Here is a 21,919-nt window from a genome sequence, read left to right on the forward strand (position 1 = left end):
CTAAATCTAAGGAGTTTTCTTCAGATAATTTCTGTATCCTTTTCCAAATTCTCCTGCAATGTTCTCATTTCCCTTCCCCATTTCCCTCTAACCCTCTTTTAAGATCCGTTTTGAATTCTTCCAAGACAGCCTTGTGATATGGAACCAACTGACATCACCTTTTTGAAGCTTCATCTGGAGATTATTTGCTTTTAGTGTCCTCAGGGTTTGAGATCTGTTCTTCCCTTTCTCCATAAAAACTATCTATGGTCAGAGTTCTTTTTGCTTTTTTTTTTTAAGGTTGAGGTTTGCTTTTAGGGCAAAGGAGAGATTGTCTAAACTTCCTCTAAACATGACAGTAGCTGTGCTGGGTCATTTCTGTCTAACTTCTGTTGTTGGATAGGTGTGGCCAGGTCCCATGTTATTCTGGAGTTCAAACTCACTATTTACCTTTTGTATTTGTATTGCTTATATCACAGCTAATCTGCTAAAGCCAATTGTAATCAAGAATCTACAGATTGCTGAAAATTTCTCCCCTTATATTCCCTCACAGTCTCTGGGCTGTGCCTGTGTTTGTCTGCCTCCCTATGTGCTCAATTGGAACAAAATTTTCTGAAGTTGTTCCAAAATGTCTTCTGCTGGAAATGTGTTGTACTTCAAATATTTGTGGATTCTGTCACTCCAAAACTAGTTCACAGGCTTGATTTGATGTTGGTCTGAGGGACATCAGGGAAAGCTCAGATAAAGATAGGTTTCCTTGCCAGTATCTTGGCTCTGACCCCAAGAATTCCTAAAAGAGAAAAAGCAAGAGTCTAAAAAAAAGAACTAAAATAATTTTACAAATGAAATGGGTCATAGAGAAAAAAATGAGCAAAGAAACAAGATTTGAAGAAGAAATGTATGAAAAAAGAATTAACAGCTTGGAGCAACGAATAAAAGATTTTACCCAAGAAAACAACTTGCTAAAATTTAGAACCAATCAAATAAAAGTTAGTGGCTTCATGAGACATTAGAAATATTACAACAGTCAAAAGAAATAATAGAAGGAAACATGAATTATCTCACAGTAAAAACAAGTAACATAAAACAAATCAAGTAAAGACAATTTAAAAATCATTGTACTATCTAAAATTATGATAAAAAAGTTCATTTTATTGATTAGACTGCTGGTGTATTTGACTGTAATTAATTGATTTTGAATTGGAAGGGAACTTAGATGTTGTTAAGAGTATCACTCATTTTGATTGATAAAGAAACAGGACCAGGAAAGTTAAAAGCCTTTCCAAGGGTCACAAAGCTAGTACATTTTAGATAAGGTATTTAAATTTAGGTATTTCTTACTCCAGGTGTGGTTTATAAATCACTATCCATTTATATGCTCTACCACCCTAGCCTGATGGGACAAAGTATGATAATATGGAAGACTAAATACTGTGTTCATAGCTATATGCAAGAAAATGGCAGCAGCTGCTTGGGGACAGAGCGAGATATTAGATAAAGTCTCTAAGAAAATCAGGTAAATACTCCAGGGAAATACACTAAAGATGTTTCTGTGGATGGTTTTTATTCTCATCTGGATTTTCTGAGAGCAGTCTTGATTTCCTTGTTACTCAGACTGTAGATTAGGAGATTACTAATGGAGTCACTACTGAATCAAATGAAGTGATAATTTTATGTGAACCAGCTGTATTTCCAGAGTTGGGACTGATGTATATAACCATGAGGATCCTATAGAACAGGGAGAGCCATAAGTAGAGAGGACCTTCTTCCAGCCAGCTTCTGAAGGAACTTTCAAGATAGATCTGAATACTAGAGTATAGGATCCTGTGATCAAAAGAAAGGTCATAAAGATGAGGAGACAATTTAAGATAGAATAAGAAAGTTCAATCCTTGGAATAGGGACACAAGACAGAGCTGATAGGCATCCTGGGTCACAGAGAAAGTGAGCAATAATATTTGGATCATAAAAAGTAATTGACTCATGAAGCAAATAGGGACTAGAAAGTAGAGGAAGCTATTCAACCAGCAAAGGAATACTAGTTTGATGCAAAAATGCCCCGTCATGATTGTAGGGTAGTGCAGAAGCTGATAAATAGCCAGGTATCTATCAAAAGCAATGAGGGATAGAAAGATTTCTGTGGCACCCGTGGAAAAGAAGTAGAACTGCAGAAAACATGCAATGAAAAAATGGTCTTGGTCTTAGAGAGAAAGTTCACTAACATGTTAGGGACTGGGGTTTTGATTTATAAAAAAGAAAAGTTGGCCAGCAGGATCTATATGGGGCTGATTCAAACCTACTGCAAGATAATAGACCTATTCCTCAGGAGAGTCAAGATATAGGTCAGAGAGAATACCTTAGAGAAAAAGATCTGTATTTCCCTGGGGCAAGGAAAACTCAGGAGGATGAACTCAGTCACTCTGTTTCCTCCTGTTACACTCACAGCTTCAGACCCTATGGAAAACATAGAAATGACCATGAAACAGGTTACCCTATTCCTTTTCTCTTACAGAGCTCCCAATTTTGAAGAATTATTAAGGGTTCTTCCATTTTTAAAACTCTTATGACTACCGTTTCATATAATACAATGCAGATGGTCCAAAAAAAAAAAAGACAACAAAACACTACAACAAAGAAAAAAGTATTATGGGCATATTTTTCAATTATTTAGATAGAATATGTTATAATAGAGAACTGAAATAATAGATTTTCATAATCTAGCTTCTGTTTCCCATTCCAGTCAAAACTCATGCTGATGCTGCTGTCAAAGTAGACTATACATTATCCTCCAATAAAATTCGGTGCCACTTTCCTCCCCCAAATCTAGATTGTTACCTCCAACAGAAGTTCCCTTCCCTCCTGTCTTTTTGTTAATGTTTTTATTATAAAGTTAACATCAACAACCAAAAATGTAACAAATAATTCTGACCTGAAACATCCTATTTTTGACAGAGAACAGTATTATTCAAATTTATATTTCACTTAAAAGGTTTGCAAAGTGCTTTACAAATATTCTCTTATTTTTAGCGAAATATATATAAGCACAATAGGAGTTTTTCAAGGTCACATAGCAAATATGTCTCAGATGTAAGATTTGAACACTTCAAGTAGCACTTAATATCCGCCCTGCCAAGATGGATCCCTAATAATTATAGACATTTGTGCTATTGCTCACATATAATATTCCATTTCCCCTCTATATTTGCAGCGGCTCTCTCCTTTACTTGGAAAACACTACTTCCTCATGTTCACCTTTAAAAATTGCTAGCTTTTTTCAAAGCTCAGCTGAAATATTACTTGTCTCACCCGAGATCTCTTCTCATCCCCCTGATTTCCCAGTGTCTCCCTCCCCCAAATTACATGCTACTTATTATTTAACCAGTTTTCATGTGCTTGTTTTCTCCTTGATAGAATACAAAATTCTAATGGAAATGTGTTTAGAAGAATTGCACATGATTAACTTGTTATTGAATTGTTTGCTGATTTGGGTGGGTGTTTATTAACAGTGATTAATAAACCAGACCTGGAATAAGAAATACCTCCCTGTTGGGAGGAAGGGAGAAAAATTTGCAACACAAGGTTTTGTAAAGGTGGATGTTGAAAACCATCTTTTCATGTATTAAAAAATAACATACTAGTAAAAATTAAAAAAAAAAAACAAAAGATCCTAGAGGGCAGAGACGCTTATTTTTGTTTTTAGAGGCATGGTGCTTAGTGTAGTAGTTGGCATATAGTAGGTATATATATATGTATATATATACATATATATATGTATATATATACTTTTTGTTGTTGTTGTTATTTTGTTTTTGTTTTGCAAGGCATTTGGGGTTAAGTGCCTTGCCCAATGTCATACAACTAGGAAATGTTAAGTGTGGTTTTTGATTTAACTCAAATCCTCTTCACTTGAAACCAGTACATTGTAGACTATGCTACCTACTTGCCCCCAAAAACTTGATGATTGATTGACTGATTGATTGACATTAAAGAAGGAAATATGAATAGCTAGTGGAAAGCAGGCCTTTGAGTCAGAAGGAACTGAGTTCAAATAAGACATATGATATTTTCTAACTGAAGGATCTTGGGCAAATTGTTTGAACTCTGTCCTACAGCCCAGGCACCAGGTCTGTGGCTTCTGCTTTCATTCTAAGGCAATCCCTGATGCTTTGGAAGTCAGTCTCACATAAGAGGCTACTTCTACTCTCCTGATTTTCTTCAGCTGGCCCTGGCCAAAATGTCACTGATTATATGCCCCCAGGCCATAATTTCCCCTCTTTTTGCTTATTGTGAGTCAGATTTTACTCAAATGCTTAGCCACAAAATTACATATTGTTTTTGCCTCTAATCATCTTCTTACTCCCCCTTAAATTCCAGGAATTAATACAGAGTTTATAACATAGAGCCTGGAACATGACCTTTGATTAGCACTATATTTGTGTCATTAAAGAACTTTTAGAGAGTCTTGGAATTAAATGTTGTTTTAATGGTTAGTCTTGTTTTGACTTGTAAGTCAAACTAGTCCTAGAGATTTTTTTCTTAGGGAGTTCACTGATAAATTGTTTAATTTGTTTTTTCTTCTTCTTCCTAAAATGGAGTTATTTACATATTTTATTTCCTCTTCTGTTAATCTGGTAATTTATATTTTTGTAAATATTCATTCATTTAACTTAGATTGTCAGATTTATTGGAATACACTTGGACAAAATAGATACTAACTGTTGCTTTAATTTTTTTCTTCATTGGTGGTGAATTTACACTTTTCATTTTTTGTTATAGGTAATTTGTCTTTCTTCTTTCTTTTAACTAAATTAACCCAAACTATCTATTTTATTGTTCCCCCTCTTCCCTCATAAACACAGTTATTAATTTCATTTATTAGGTTAATAGTTTTCTTACTTTCAGTTTTCTTATTCTCTCTGCTTTTCAGAATTTTTTAATTTGGTGTTTACTTGGGGATTTTAATTTGTTCTTTTTTAGTTGCATGCCCAGTTCATTGATCTGCTCTTTCTCTGTTTTATTCATGTAAACATTTAGAGATATATAATTTTTTCTAAGTTCTGCTTTGATTGTATCCTATAAATTTTAGTATCTTGTCTTATTGTTGTTATCTTTGATAAAATTACTGGTTGTTTCTATGATTTGTTTGGCGCACATTTTTAAGTGTAAATGATTTATTTTTCAATTAATTTTTGTTCTTTCAATGGCTTTATATTACTTGTAATTTTTATTGTATCATGATTTGAAAAAGATGCATTTAATATTTCTGCCTCTCTACATTTGATAATGAAGTTTTTATTCCTAATGCATGGTCAAATTTTGGGTGGGTGTCATGTACCATTGAGAAAAGGATATGTTCCTTTTTATTTCCATTCAGAGGTTTATCGTAGCTAACTTTTCCCAGATCCTATTCATTTCCTTCAGTTCTTTTTTTTTATTATTAATTTTCTGGTTAAATACTTCTGAGATGGAGAGGTTGAGGTCCAGTAGTATAGTTTTGCTGTCTATTTCTTTTTTAAATTTACTTAACATTTTTATGAATTTTGATGCTACAGTACTTGGTACTTATTTGTTTAGTATTTGTATTATTTCATTGTTTGTGGTACTTTTTAGCAAGATGTAGCTTCTTTCCTTATCTCTTTTAATTAAACCTATTTTTGTTTTTGCCTTGTCTGAGATCAGGATTACTATCCCTATCTTTTTTTTTTTTTTTTTTTTTTTTACTTTGGCTGAAGTAAAAATATATATTCTATTCTACTCTTTTACTTTTACTATGTGTGCATTTCTTTGTTTCAAATGTTTGTTGTAAACAACATATGGTAGGATTCTAGTTTTTAATCCATTCTGTTATCCACTTCTGTTTTGTAGGAAAGTTCATCCCTTTCACAGTTATGATTATTTTATGTTCCTCCATTCTATATTCCCCTTGTTTATACTTTTATGTCTCTTTCCTTCAGTCTTTTCTGTTTTAATATTTTTATTTTCCTCAATTAAACAATTTTTTACATTTATAAAATAATTTCTTACTTTTGTTTTTAGAATTTAAAAATTTTGAATTCCAGATTCTCTTTCTCCCTCCCTAAATCCTGTCTCATAGAGAAGGAACATGTGAAGTTATGCAAAACATTTCCATAAAAGTAACATTGTGAAAGAAAATATAGATCTCCCACCCCAAAGTATGTAGACAAAATCAATTTTTTTTCTCGATAAAGATAGCATTTTTTCATCATAAGTCCTTTAGGATAGTATTCGTTCATTGTATTGTTGAGAATAGCAAAGTCATTCACAGTTGATCATCCCACAACTTTGCTATTACTTTGTAAACTTTATACATAGTCCATTTTACTTTGCTTGAGCTTATGGAAAACTTTTCAGGTTTTTCTGAAAAGATCATGCTTATCATTTCTTATAGAACAATAATTATAATCACATACTACATTTATTCAGCCATTCTCGACTTGATGGACACACCCTCAATTGCCAGTTCTTTGTCCTGAGAAAAGAGCTGCTATACATATATTTGCACAAAAAGGTCCTTTTCTCTTTACCATCTCTTTTGGGATACATGCCTAATTGTGGTATTATTAAGTCTAAGGATATGTATGATTTTATGTCCTTTCAGGCATAGCTTATATTTTTTGATCATTTATCAGTTGGGAAATGGCTCTTTTTTAAAAAATTAAATTCAACTCAGTTCCCTATACATTTGAGAAATAAGGCCTTCATCAAAAAAACTTGCTTCAAAATTCTTTTCATAATTACTATAGCTAACTGTCCCCCCTCTCCATTTATTCTATTTTCTCTCTCCTTTCACCCTTTCCCTCCTCAAAGGTATTTGCTTCTGATTACCCCTCCCCCCAACATAACCCTCCTTTCTATCAACCTCACCCCTTCTCAAAAATCCCCTTCCTCTCCCATTTTCCTGCAGGGTTTGATAGATTTCTATATCCATATTAGACTTTACAGAGTTGCCATCTCCTTGTTTTGTAGATTATAAAAAAAGGGGTCCCATAGAACAGAGAAATCAAAATCAAGTGGAAGTCATATGTAGATAAAATCTTATTATAACTACTATGGACTACTATGAGCACCAAAGCGTAGGATCCAAAAATGAAAGGGAAAGTGAGGAAGATGAGAGAGAGAATATGAATTGAAATGATCAATCTTGGTGGTAGGAATGCAGGAGAGAGCTTTTCTAGTGTCTGGGTCACAAAGTGGTCAGTGAAATTTTGGGCAAAGAATGATAACTGAGATATGAAAGAGATTGGATAGCAGAGGAAGTCAATCACCCAGAAGATGAGTACTAGTTTGATGTGGAAATTTCCTGCAATAATTGTGGAGAAAGCAGATGCTGCTATATATCCCCAAATAAATGAACAGCACGCTCATGTCAATTTTATTGTCACTTCCAGAAAAGTGTATCATCATGGTGTATATTCTCATCATGAATGAAATCTTGGATGAAATCAAAGAAAAATTCTATGAAGACCTGGAGACCTTCATTATCAATGTGCCAAAACATGACAAACTTGTAATTTTGGATGACTTTAATGCCAAAGTAAGCATAGATTAGCAGAAATGGATATGATCAACCACAGCCTGACATAACTACACATTGACCCCTAATATAAAAATGTCATTTTGTTCATTTTTGAATATGAAGACAACAACCAACCAATATTCAAAGACTGAGGACAAGAGGAACTGATCTTCTTTGTTCAACAGATTGTCTTTTTCCTTCTCCAAACATTGCATCTAGATCTCCAATATTTCCTCCACCTAGTTCATCAGAAATGGAATCAGAATCTCTCAATTTAATGTACTTCACAGAAACTTTTCTAAATGTGGTTGTTAATCACTGGTATGCCTCCTGATTCCTGGCAGTAGGGAATTATTTTATCTGCTCTAATTGCTGACAGCAGTCACTTTTACTATGGTGCTTTTTAAAAAGACTGACTGTTATACCCCACAACTAAGATTCATTAACATTCATCCAGAACTTTTCTTCAGGAGCATACTATTAATTAAAGGTAAATAAGAATCCTTTAACTTTTTAGCTCTTTGGTAGAAGTAAACTGGCCTGCAGGGACCTAGGAGTTTCTGACACTGGTGACTAAACATACTTATTATAGTGAAAATTGTATTTCTAAAGATACTTTGTGATCCAGAATCTTCTCTCTTTTTACTAGTATTTGGGTGAATAATTGATGATCAATGAAGAAGCTAAAAGGATGATATTCTGGGATCTAACATAGGGGAATTAGGAAAGGAGAAGGGAAAAGAACAAAAGATGAAGAACAGAATACAAAAAAAACAAGTGAAGAGGAGGAAACAGAAAAGAAGAAAAGAGGAATTTTGGATGTTCTTAGTGACTCTCTCATTTTGTATCTTAGGGAACCAAGGACTCAGAAAGATCATGTATACCTTGCCCAAAGATAGCAAGAAATATAGCCAGGATACAAATCCATGTGTTTGAAACAAAAGCTATGGTTCTTTCCCTTAAGAAGAGGATGAAAAAAAGAGAAAGAGGAAAGGGAGATATTTATTGTATTAGAAAAAGAAATTGAAGGCATTTTGATCTTTTGATGTTCAGATTAAGGGACAAGCCAATAAACAATAGTGCCAACAAATAGCAGGGAGGGGAAAATAGTAAGAAATTGGCATGGTAGTATTGATGATGGTGTATATCTCTTTCAATCTTGGTAAGTTTCTTGCCAGGGGACTGAAGGGGTTGTGTAAAAACTAAGTAAAGTATGTTTTGAGGGATTTGACTAATTAATATTGGAAGGGCACCCCTTATCTGGAATAGTAAGCTGGCTTATAAAGAAGGTAGGAGTGAAAGACTGGAAAGGAGGAAGTGTCTTTGTTATTTTTTGTCATGTTAAATTACTGGCTATGGCTATAACCCTTTCTATCCTGGAATGCTGTAGGGAATCCCATAGGCCTCATTTACAGTCTACTAATCTTATTTCATTGCTTTTCTGAAAGGGAGATACAAAGAGTAAGAAGTGTAATGATATTGATGTGAAGATCTCCCAATGTGTTTGATAGAGGAAGAAACCAATATAAGAGTAAGTTCATTTTAAAGTTCTTCTTCCAATGCTTTTTCTTGAAGGATGCCAAGGGATAAATTGTGCCATATTTCCTTTTCATTAGTACCTGTCATTCTTGGAATCCTTCTTCAGAATGATTGTAATATATTTTTATTTAGGCTAACACCTATTGAATATCTACTCTGTGCAAGGTTCCCATAATACTAGAGTCCTTTTGTATCTGTTAATATATAATTATTTTTCCTTTACTTTTTAAAAATAATAATAATAATAATCAATTCTGATCATATTCAGGGCTTCCCAAATCTTTTCTCAAATAAATCTTAATATTATTAAAGACAACCTTTTAAACATAAATTCCCCTCTGTGATTCTATCTCTATGTGTGTGTGTTGTTTTGTGCTCTTCTTCTCACCTACTACCTCTAGATATTAAATGCTAGAGGGAAGACACTATTTCCTTTGTGTTTTTCTATTGTCAGATCCCAGCACAATGCCTTGCACATTGCTGCACTTGAACATTTGTTAAACTGAAATTAAATTGAAATAAGAATTAGAGATGTCCCCAAAATAGAAGGAATTGCTTTAAGTGATAGTCAATTTATTATAACAAAAATATCTTAGTGGAAGTTGGATGGACACTTAGTTGGAAATATATAGCAGATTTCTTTTCAGGCATAATGATCTGTGGGGGGCACTTCTAAGTTTGATATCATGTAATGCTTTAAGTAGAGAGACTGGAGTTAGAAGAGTCCTAAAGTTCTTGCCTCTGTCATTTACAACACTCATAACAATGAATTTGGGCAAACCATTTAATTTCTCTGCCCTTCATTTTCCTCATCTATAATATGAAGGACTTGGACAAAATAATTTCTAAAGTTTCATACACCTCTAAATCTATGGAAAACCCAAATAGAGAGAGTTGGGAAGAAAAGAAAGGATATCAATTAAAAGAAGACAATAAGATGTGGGACTAGCAGTCAGAAGGTTAAAATTTAAAAAAAAAATAAATCCAGAAAGGAATTTAGAGAGTGAATCCAGTTTATTCATTTTTTTTTGCAGAGGGAAATAAAGCCCAGAACTATTAGTTTACTTATTCAATATCACATAAATAAGTTTTGAGTGAAATAGGATTGTGGTTTAGTAATTATGTGGGGGGAGAACAAAAGGACAATTCTTTTGCCTTATCAACAATATTTTTTCATGTCACTAATTAATTACTGTATTATATACAATATAGTATTGTTTTTAGTGCTGTTCTTCCCCCCTCTCCACTGAGTTTCTCATCTAAGGCAATAATTCTGCTTTGAGGTCTGCTATCTTGATTGGTGAGTCGTTGTATGAGATGTGCCATTTTTTCAGAAACTCCAACCCTGTTGCTTACTCCATTTACAACTTGTCTCACTCTGGACAAATCCTCTTCCCTACCTTTGTCTTATCCTACATGGGTATTCTCCTTCTACCTGACTTCTTTTCCAACTTTCCTTTATATTTTGTCTTCTGCTATTAAAATGTAAACTTTTTGAAGTTAGGGGCCATCTTGTTTTCTTCTATTTGTATTCTTCTATTCTTGGCATTTAGCACATCACCTATCATATAGTGCGCACTTAAATGTTCTATCTATCTACCTACCTATCTATCTATTTCTTCATTGAATTGAATTCGGATCAACATATTGCTCTGTGCTGAACATTGATAAACATAAATGAGAGAGGGCCTTAAACATAGTTAAACTTCTGCAAAAACTGTTTTTCCCCCTAAAAAAATCTTCTCTAGAAGATAAGAGAGGGATTAGTGGGAAAGCATATCTCTGCTTAAGAATTTGAAAGGTAGGTACATAAAACAAAGATTTGAGTTGCTCTGCTTAGCCCCAGAGAACAGAACTAAAAACAAAGAGTCAATACTGTAAAGTGGCAGATTTTGACTTAATACAAGGAAAAACTTCAGAACAATATGGGACTCCCTTCTCATTGGATTTCATTGGCTCAAACATTAACCTGTATCAGATTGCTTGCTGTCTTGGGAAAAGTAAGGAAGGAAAGGAGAAAAATTTGGCACACAAAAATCTTACAAAAATGAATGTTGGAAACTATTTCCATGTATATTTAGAAAAATAATATACTATTGAGAAAAAAGTAAAGTTAAAAAAAGAAGTGGTTCAGTGAAACTAACCAACATGTCAATTGAATTCAACATTATATGCAGTTTTCACATTCATAATTCTACATAATTGTAAAGAAAGGAGGGATGTACATTCTCATATTTCTTTTGGGGATGCTAATCTTGTTCATTAAAATTATAATGGTATTTCTATATAACATAATCTTACCAGCAAAGGGATTATTATTTTTATTTTATTTTTGGTGAGATTAAATGTGCTTTATGCCAGACAATTCCATTTCAGTAGGTTAGTTGAATACAAAGTGGGGTCTCTTTCATATTGTTGATCTGTCCTATCTTCCTAAAGAGTAGATGAAAAGATCAGTAATACATAACTTTAGAGAGAATATTTTTAATGGTTCTGCTATTGTTAAGTCACTTTGGTGTGACCAACAACAGATGAGATAAATTGGTTGACCTAATGTTGTTTACAAGGAAAATAATATTTTTCTTATTCTTAGATTGCCTTCAGACAACATATTAAAAATAAGGAAATCCAGAATCTGGATTGGTTTCTCAATGGGCCTTTACATTGTCACTATAGATCTGATTATTTTGACAGGATGGAGAAAAAGATTCGATTCTCTTCATAGAAGAGTGATGTGTCCCTTTGGCCTTTACTTGCATTCTCTTATGCTAGGTAAAACTCTGAAGAAGCCTTGTACTCCAAACTCAGTGAGGATTCAGGTGCAGAGAATGATTGAAAGCTAGTCAATGATGACTATATTATAAAGTCAATGTCAGCTACACATTTGTCAATACCTAGAGACTCCTTACTCATTCACTTAGATAAGTCTGTTAGAAGTCAAGGATGTAAGCAATTAAAGGTTTCAGGACTCATATTTGAAAAGAATGTTTTTGAAGGTGATTAAAATGATTTTCTATTATTCATGGATAAGATTTAACGACTATTTTTCAGCTTTTAAATGTTTGGAGGTTTTTATTTTTGCATTTTGGAAGCTGTTTCTGGCATTTCAGGTGAAAAACCACACCTGTTTTATTTATTTTATAAGGTTCAAATGAGCTTGCCTCCTGGAGTTTTCTGGGTATTCTTTCAACATGCATTGATTAAGAGCCTAGCATGGGCTAGTCTTTGTTAGAGATACATAGTCAGAAATAAAATAGTCTAAGCCCTCAAGGAATTTTTTAGGAAGCAACATGTATATAGCTAAGCAAATACAAAGTAATTTCTTGAGAATAGGGATATGCAAAAAAGTTTCTTTTGAACTGCTTTGTAACTAAAGTATGATCTGGTCCTTCCTCCTATAGGTGCCATCTTTTTCTATAACATCTTTTTCCTCACTATGAATGTCCACAGGAAAAATGAAGATAAGACATCATGTAGTTTACTTAGACCTCCCAGAAGAAATGTACATTATTTAAATGAAATGTCAAAATGCATATGGAGAGACTAATGTGAACATGTGAGCCAAATGCTACTAACCTGGTTCAATTCTATCACAACATATGGGTATAGTTAGTACCTCAGGGAAATCATCTTCCCCTAGGCAGAAGATTATCAGTGATGCATACATGGAATCTCAAGTTATATTGCTTACAGTTTTTTTGCTATCATGAATCACATTTGGTCATAAATCCTCTTACCCTTCACCTAACAGATAAACTGTTTCAATTTATCTTGGAGTTGAGATATAGGGACACAAAAAAGAGACAACTAGGTGGTGTCATAGTATATAGAGTACTGATGACTGAAGTTTAAATCTGGCCTCAAATATTTTCTAGATGCTTGACACCAGCCAAATTACTTATTAACCCCTCTTTGTCTCCATTTTCTTATGAGAGTAACAATAAGTACCTATATTCTAAAGTTGTGAGGATCAAAGAAAATAGTAATTGTGCTTAATACAGTGTCTGACAAAGAATAAATGTTATATAAATATTTGTTATTCTTATAATTACTAAATAGCTCTAGCCCTGAAGTCAGTATCCCCAAAGTTCAAAGTTTATCTGTGGCAAATGTTAGTTATGTAACAATGGACAAGCCACTTAGCTCTCAATGTTCCCAGACAACTCTCTAAAACCCTAAGTTATAAATGATATGTATCTGAGACCAATATGTATCTGAGAAGGGATATTTTCATACCAGGGAACTTCCCACAGAGATGAAATCCCAGGTCCTGATGAAAGAATAAAAATGGCCTTGGGATTGCCTCTTAATTGTAATGGGAAGTTCTTAAATTCTACCTAGAACTTTTTTCAAGGCTTCCTTCATTTCCTTATTCCGGAGGCTATAAATAAGGGGATTGAAAAGAGGGGTCATCACAGAGTAGAACAATGTAGTGAATTTCTGCATCCCCTCTGCTTGTCCTGAGCCTGGACTCACATATGTCATCATGACAGATCCATAGAATAGAAGAACCACAGCTAGATGTGAAGAGCAGGTGGAGAAAGCCTTCCGCCGGCCTGAGACTGAGGGTACTTGTAGCACAGCTCTCAGCACTACTGTGTAGGATCCAATGATGTAGAAGAAGGTGGCAAAGATAAGGAGGGAGCTCATTGTGCCACATATGAGAACTGTCCCTGGGATAGGGACACAATCGGAAGCCAGGGCCAGCAATGGACCCAAGTCGCATAAGAAATCATCAATAACATTTGGACCACAGAATGGTAGCTGAGTAACAAGGACTACTGGGGCTAAGAACCAGAGGAAACCATATACCCAACAAAAGATGACTAGGTTACTGCAGAATTTAGTGGTCATGATGGTGGGGTAGTACAATGGGCGACAAATAGCTAGGAAACGATCATATGCCATGATGGAAAGAAATAAGCACTCTGTGGTACCCAGGGAGAAGAAGAAATATAACTGAAGAAGGCATCTAGTAAAGGTAACAGCTTTGGTTTTAGATAAGAAATTGGCCAGCATGTTGGGCACATCAGAGTTGACATAACAGATCTCTAGGAAGGAGAAGTTAGCCAGCAGCAGGTACATGGGAGTATGGAGCCGGAGGTCCCAGTAAACAGCACAGACAATGGCCATGTTTCCAAGTATAGTCAGAATGTAAGTCACAGAGAATAGACAAAAAAGTAACACCTGAATTTCCCAGCGACTGGGAAAACCCAGGAGGATGAATTCAGTTACTGTGCCGGAAGTGTTCCTGGTATCTGAAGGCATTTCTTCCTATCCTGTGAAGGTGACAAGAATGATTAGCTCCCCCATCACCTTACATTTGTTGCCTCTTAAACATTAAATTAGAGACATCTAGTGTAATTCTTAGTGGGAAAGAATAGAACTGGGTAAAAAACTTGATAGCTCTTCTGAGCTTTGAGGGCAGTTAGCATAGGATCTACTTTGAATTAGGAAGCAAAATGGTTCCTATACTACTGTGAACAAAAGTAAAAGAATTATTCTTTGAGAATTCTCATTCACTGAAATCATAGAATTTAGTACTGGAAGAGACCACTGAGACTATCTAGTCTTATTTCCTGTAGTAATTAGGGAATTTTCTAAATTCTTTATAAGAAAAGAGAACACAAGTTCTCCATCTGTTTTAGTTTGCACCCAATCAAGAGAAGTATTGACACCTTTCCATACAAATAGTGAAAAGAGGATTGTGATAATAATAACTAGCATTTATATGGGGTTTGCTTATTTACAATTCATTTGATCCTAACAATAGTTCAGTGAGGTAGAAGCTGTTTACAAATTAGAAAACTGAAGTTAAGTGATTTGTTCAAGGTCACAATATTACTTAAGTAAATACACAGGTCTTCCTAAATCTAGGTCTATCACTCGATCCTTTGAACAAACTTATTCTGACTATAAATTTACCTAGAAACAAACATGCTCCCTAGGTTGCAGGCTCAGAGGCTCTCTAAATCCAACATCATTTTAGTTAAGTACTTTGAAATCTTTTTCATATAGAACTGGTGATGATAATGGGATTTCCCTACCAACTCCAGTTTGGTAGGACCTCTCTTGAAATCTTCTATGTGTTAAATGTAAACATATTATTCCTCATTCAATAAAAGGGCTTTCTTTCTTCATGCTGTGGTTCTTGGTGCTATGATTGAAACCCTTCTTGAGTTACAAAAGGTATAATAGTGACAGGATCTTAATGTCTGCAGGCCTTGGCTATTCTGCTTTTCAGAAGAGAAAAAGGAAAAAGAAGAAAGAAAAATCCTTATACATGAAAAGGAAGGTGATATACAAAAGACTATTTGGCAATAATGTTTGTCTATTTGTGGGTAAATATGTAATCCCTTTGTAATATGACAGGGAGATCCTTGCATAGTCTTAACTAAAGGAATCTGCAACTCTGCAAGGCAATAGCTGAGTCAGGGCAGAGTAAGGATTGGGAAATAGAGACCAGGAAGAATTGAAAGCAGAAAAGTATCTGGCACGAGTCTATTTCTTTCTGCCACATCAGTTATCACTTGCCTCAAGCAGAGGCTAAGAACAGTTGGTCATTGGTTAGTTACAGGGCCCAAAGTAGAGGGATTGGAAAATGAAAGTGGCTAGAGCATATTGTAGAGAAATATGTGGTCTACATTTGCCACTGGAATGAATATTTGCCCCAAGTAGGAGGTTTTTTGTTGTTCAGTTATTTCAGTTTTTTCCAACTCTTCTTGACCCCACTTGGGATTTTCTTGGCATAAATACTGATGTGATTTGCCATTTCCTTCTTTAGCATATTTTACAGATGAGAAAACTGAGGCAAACAGGATTCATTGACTTGCCCCGGGTCACCCAGCTAATAAGTATCTGATGCCAGATTTTAATTCAGGAAAGTGAGTTTTTCTGATTCCAGGCTCAGCACTCTATATACTATGCCATCTAGTTGCCCCGGGCAGGAAGTGGGAACAGGTAATTTTAGGGAGATATTGAGGTTTGTGAGAAAAAGTACAAACATGAAGAAATAGCAGAGAATGCTATGGGGGCATGGGAAAAGTTGAGCAATGGGGGTAGTGCTGGGAATGAAAAGGATAAAAATGTAACTTTTAAGAAAAGGGGACCCTGGTGAGATCATCTTCAGACCACTTTCTAGGACTGTCTGAGATTATACCGAAGCTGAAGTGTCACTAGCATATGTAGGGGACAGGAGTGAAAGTTTGATGTTCCTAGTTTCATAGGAAATATTTCTGGAGGAGAAAATAGAGAGAAATAGAAGCATCTTTGAAGAAGCCCTCTTAGAATATTCTTGACCACTGAGAAGCTTCTATTCAGTCTTTGCAGGGTTTTGTTTTAAGAATCCCTAAGAATCTAAGACTAAGGATTAGAATTAGGATAGGGGACTGCTAGTGTACTTATCTGGGAAGAGATCTAATGACACTGTCTAATTGAGTTTCCCTAGAATAAACTTAAATCCTAGCAAACTTGGGATGGAGGATAGATGCTTACTACATCCTGCTGGAGACACCTGGCAGAGTTTAGATTGGAAGCCATGCTACAAAACTATCTGCCTAAAGACCAACTGAATCTCTCATATCTCAAAAGAGGAGACAAAAATTTGCAAATTTTACATAAGATATCATGAATAAAAAGGACATTACTCAGGTTCATATATAGTGGTAATTGCTGTTTGCAAATTGTTAAAAGAACTATCAATATCTACTTAGTAAGGAAGTGATAGAAGCTTGAGCCTAGGGCACAAGTGACACCCATTTATCTGGAATAATTGCCTGGTGACATATGTGACTGTCTAAGTTGCATATCCAGGGATGATCTAAATAAAAAGACCTACCATAAATAGACTTTTTGCAGCCAATGATGCTGGAAACATTCCTCTCTAGACTCCCCTACAGACTTATCCTCATTCCATAAAAATTTGTTTTTGGTACTATTGTGATTATCCTGTTGTTTCTACCCCAATGGGGTAGCCCAAGCTTTCATGTTCTGTGTCTCATGGAAAATTAAGATTATAAGAGGTAAAATCACATAGGTAGTGATTTGCAGAGACAGGATTAGAACTCAGGTCTCCTTTCTCTTCATTTAGTACTCTTTTTAATATTCTATGATGTAGATGTCTGGATAATAGACAGATAGACATTATTAGAGGGAAAAATGATTTAACAGGTTTCTTTGAGACTGTGATATTAATCATATCTGTGCTGAGAACAATGGTCTACAAACAGTTGAAATTAAAAAGTTATTGTTGAATTTGATTGGATTAAACAGGTTCATTTCACATTGTGGATTATTGTATGATAACCAAGCATTTTGAATGTGAAAAGCCCTTTGGTAGATTATTCTTTGCTAATTTGCTAATGTGATTTATCCCTCTTCTGTTCCTATAGATGTAAGAAGATTCCAGAACTAGATGTTGTGCTTAGGGAATCAAATCAGATGTCAAAATCAGCATAGAACATCCTTGTAAGACCCATATAATGAGAACATGCATTTTTGCCACTATGGGTTTCACTTATGGCTTTTCCATTTTCACCATTCAATATGAGAATTAAAGGAATCTACTTAGGAATTAGCCATCAGCTTGATTCTTAACCCACCAGGATTTCTAAGGCTTTCTTGAAGCTTTGTTGAAATTCATTCTACCCAGTTCCTGGAAGGGGTTATGGGAGACAAAGAGAGGCAAATGGAAAAGTGTGTGAGTGCTTGTCCTCAGTCCCTAAAAGAATCAACAAATGCTTACTCCATGGGGATCACACTGCTTGTGTCTTGAGGTAGGCAAAAGATTAATAAAATCAAATTACTGTACCTTAGGAATCAGAACCAGGAACCTTTGGGTGAGAAGGATGAGTGAAATGTCTTCACATCAGTCTAAGAAACTCTTCTGCATTTAGGGAACAGCTGTGAGTCCTAAGGAAAAAAAATAAAGGTAAAAAGGTAGAAAGGGCATCTAGGTGATGCAGTTGATGAGGCCCAGATCTGGTCAGTTAGACACATTTTCCCCAGTTCAAATCTGGGCTCAGACTCTTACTAACTGGATAACTCTGAGTAAGTCACTTCACTCTGTTTGCTCCAGTTTCCTTATCTGTAAAATGAGCGGGAGAAGGAAATGGCAAACCACTCCAGCTCTTTGCCAAGAAAACCCTAAAAGCGATTATAGAGTCAGACATGACTAGAAATGACTGAACAATGATTCCAAATCTGGGCCTTACTGAAAGAGCTAAAAATGTATCGGAATACATAGACATGATAACCTGTGCTGTTTCATCCTAAAAGGACTGTAATACTTTCTTGAGGAAGAGGGTAGACATTGGGAGACAGTGACAGTAATGATAACAAATGATAGAGATAATGATAAATGGGTGCTATAGGAATCCAGAAGTAGATGTTAGTGTCAAAAGGTGGCAGCAACAATGAGGAAAGAGCCCAAACAAGTAGGGTTGGACATTGGAAAAGGGGAAGTCAACACTCCAAGACTTGGTTATCTTTTCTAAGAAATGGGGATAATAATCTTTTCTTTACAAATTATTTCAGAATGATTGCTGAGAAGATCAAAGTAGTTAGTGCATATGAAGTTCTGCATAAATGAAATTAATTACTCATAGTTTAAATTCCTGCACTAGTTTCAATCAGAAGATTCAAATGATCTTTTATGACCCAAAGTCAATTCCCTCGGCTTACCATACTGGTTATAGTTTTCCCTGAATTCCAGTCAAAGCTGCTATAGATGGTCCATGCATCTGCATTGGCTTCTGAAGAAGAGAACAAGATCACCATGATAATTCTAGAAGTAATTCTCTTTTTCTTTTAGGCACCAATTCTATTTCATTTTATAAAACCTGGTCCAGGATTTGAAGTGAATTTTAGAAGATTGTAATCAAAGTTTTGAAGAATAAAAGACATCAGCTCTCTGAGAGGATCTGCATTGATTCTCATCTTTTGTTAGTCCAAAGCAGAGTCCTTCCCCTGTGTCATTCTTTACCCTGAAAGTAACAAAAAAGGAAAAGGTATGAATCTGAATTTGAATGGAGGTAGAATGTTGTTTTCTATAGCAGCATTTTGATTTATTTTTCCCCTGGATTCATAGGAGATGTTTTTACAGGAATTTTACAGGAAGCTAGTGAAAACCTATCTACAAAGAATATGGAAATAATAGATTACAATAATGAATTAAAAACACTATAACTGATATTCCCTTTTAATTCAAAGGAGGCAGAAAAGTTCCCTCACCAAATTCATATTCTTAGAATAGAAACTATTACTTCAGATCAAATTCTGTTTTCCCTATCTGATCTTCTGGGAAGAAAGGGTAAGTTCAAGCTGTGATTCACAAAGAGAAGCATGTCAGACATATATGTCTTTCTTCTGTTAGTTATTGCCTATGGTCTACAAGACTATGTCTCTGGGGTTTCCATCCTGGGAGCACTTGGGAAAAACTGAAAGCAATATTAGAAATGTGATGTTCAGGGAGGATTTTTTTCTTCAGTGATGAAAATAGGAATTTGTACCCTTTCTTTATCCCCTATGAGGTTGTTACTCTGTTTACCCTGAGGGATTCCTATTTTGATCCAAGTATTATATTTTGCCAAATCTAAGTATAATATCATCTCAAAACATTTACTGCACTCAATCTTGGGGCAAAGCTGTGTCAGTCTAATCCTAGATATCTTGAGATGGAATGGTGAATGTACATTGACCAATGATCTTTTGCTTTATTTATCATTTTAGTTGTGCATTTTCCTGGGGTCAGCAACAGGTACCCTGGTTAGGGTTTTGCCTTTTTGTTTTCTTCACTTTACCTATTTTTATATTCTCTGATTTTAGATATGAGAAATAAAATATATACTACAAGCTTCTTCTGGATCATGGAATGATAGTGACCCCCCCAAACAAATCATCTTTAAATTCTGCAAATCACTACCTACTACAGAAAAATTTAATTAGTATTAATGACTGAATAATTAATTTTATGCCTACAACTAAGTTTCTTTTGTTTATTATTAACAATATTTTTGTCATCCTTAACTAGATCTCTATCTCAAAGCCTATCCATGATCTGATCTCTTCTTTGTTTTCCTTTCCCTTTTCATCTTCTACATTCATCTATTTCCCCCTTTATTTCTTACTTCCTTTCTTTTTGAACTTGCCTCTTTATATTCTCTTTTCCATCAGTTTCTTCTTATATTAGGAGTAAGAAATCTTCAGGCTTTTTTTTCATCCAGCTTAAGAGACTAGAGAAATATTGGTAAAAGCAAGATTCATGAATTACTGAACAACTAATTGTATTTCAAAAGGCAGTGACAAATAGAATTAACTTAATCAGAGTATGGAATGACAAAGTACTGGGTCAATCTTGAAGTATTATATAAAGAGTAATTATTAATTACTATTCTATGTTGTTTATATTTTTGACCCCTTCAATTTCTATCTCTTTATAATACCTCCCTCTATAAAATTTAACAAGACTTAAAAATATATATATAAATATTTATGTATATACATATAAATGCATTCATATACAAATATTTGTGTATATATGTATGCATGCATATGTTTCATGTAAATATGTATTTCCAAAAATCTGACTGAAATTCATGCAATTAAACTGATAGAGATTATAATATAATGACTGTAGAGAAAACATATAAATGATTTTAAGAAGAGAGTTGAAAGAGAAATTATAGCCCACTCAATGCTCTTTTCCTAATACCTAAAAACCTTAAAATATCATAGTAGAGATGAAAAAGACCTTATTTCAATTTCCTTGATTTTATAGGAAAGGAAACTAAGGGAAAGAAGGAAGGGGAAAAAAAGAAGGAGAAAAGGAAGAAGATAAGAAAAGGGAGGAATAGAATTTTTTTTAGTCTTTTTTCATAAAAAATAAAAAATAAAGAATAAAAGGGAAAAGGAGGCTGAAAAAAAGGAAATTCTTAGAGCAACAGAATAACAAAGAAAGAGACAGAGTGAAAAAAAACCTCTCTCAATGTAGTCTTTTATAGTGTTCTCTTCTCTAAAGTATAATCGTTCTCTGGGAGCAGATTTCTTGGGGAACTTCTGGAGGCAGCTTTAGTTTTAGCTCTGTGTAATGATCACCTCAAACGCAGTCAGGAGCTAAAAGTTCAGATTCTTTATTGTCTCTTCCAAAATAGCCTAGTTAGCTTTCTTAGAGGCCTATCTCTCTCCTTTGTTCCAAGAGCTCTTGCTGCTAGTCCTTTGCCTCTGCCAGCTTCAGCCTCTAGCTTTCTCCGCATCCTTTCTTCTGCCCAACTGAATCCTGGCTTCTCAATCTCCCCATGCTCCCAGTGAGCTAGTCCTTTTATATGCTTTTATAGAGATGTGAATTCAAAGATTGACTGCTCCTCCAAGAGTGGGATTGTGGGAGCTGTGACTTGTGAATCTCCTCCACTGAAGTTGTGAATCTCTTGGACTTGTGAGTCTCTTGACTCAATCCTGACTTGTGAATCTCCTGGAGTGCCTATCAATTCCAATGACTTAGCACCTTGTAAGAATCCTAACAGTCTTTCTCTTTAGAATCAAAAGGGGGAAGAGAAAAGAGAAAAAGAAACCAATAATGAAAGAAGTGACAAAAAGAAAAGGTTAAAAAGTAAAAGAGAAATAGAAAAAAGTAAAGGAAATTGAGAAACAAAGAAGCCTAAAAATAAAATGAATCTTTTCATTTATCTTTTGTTTCCCTCAACAGATTTAAAGAAAAATTTAAAAAAGGAATAAAAGAAAAAAAAAACAAAAATTAACTGACAGAAAAAAGGGGGGAAAGTGAAGTAAAGAAATTCATTATTTTTTCTCTATTTCATTTTTTCTTTCTTTGTTTTTTTCTTTTTTTCTTTCATTTCTCTTTTACTCTTTTC

General features: G+C 34.6%; 1 protein-coding gene and 1 pseudogene across 1 annotated transcript; both read right to left on the reverse strand.

The window, feature by feature from the left end:
* Window positions 1–1,548: 1,548 nt before the first annotated feature.
* Window positions 1,549–2,456, reverse strand: LOC100932048 (annotated as a pseudogene).
* A 10,923-nt stretch (window positions 2,457–13,379) lies between these two features.
* LOC100931789 (olfactory receptor 11G2-like) lies at window positions 13,380–17,039 on the reverse strand. Its single transcript, XM_012544257.2, has 2 exons — window positions 17,014–17,039; window positions 13,380–14,304 (listed from the first exon to the last, which is right to left on the reverse strand). The coding sequence occupies exons 1-2, from the start codon at window positions 17,037–17,039 to the stop codon at window positions 13,380–13,382; spliced, it is 951 nt and encodes a 316-aa protein (XP_012399711.2).
* Between the last annotated feature and the right edge of the window lie 4,880 nt (window positions 17,040–21,919).

This window comes from Sarcophilus harrisii, chromosome 2 (genome assembly GCF_902635505.1).
Source record: "Sarcophilus harrisii chromosome 2, mSarHar1.11, whole genome shotgun sequence".
NCBI lineage: Eukaryota > Metazoa > Chordata > Mammalia > Dasyuromorphia > Dasyuridae > Sarcophilus > Sarcophilus harrisii.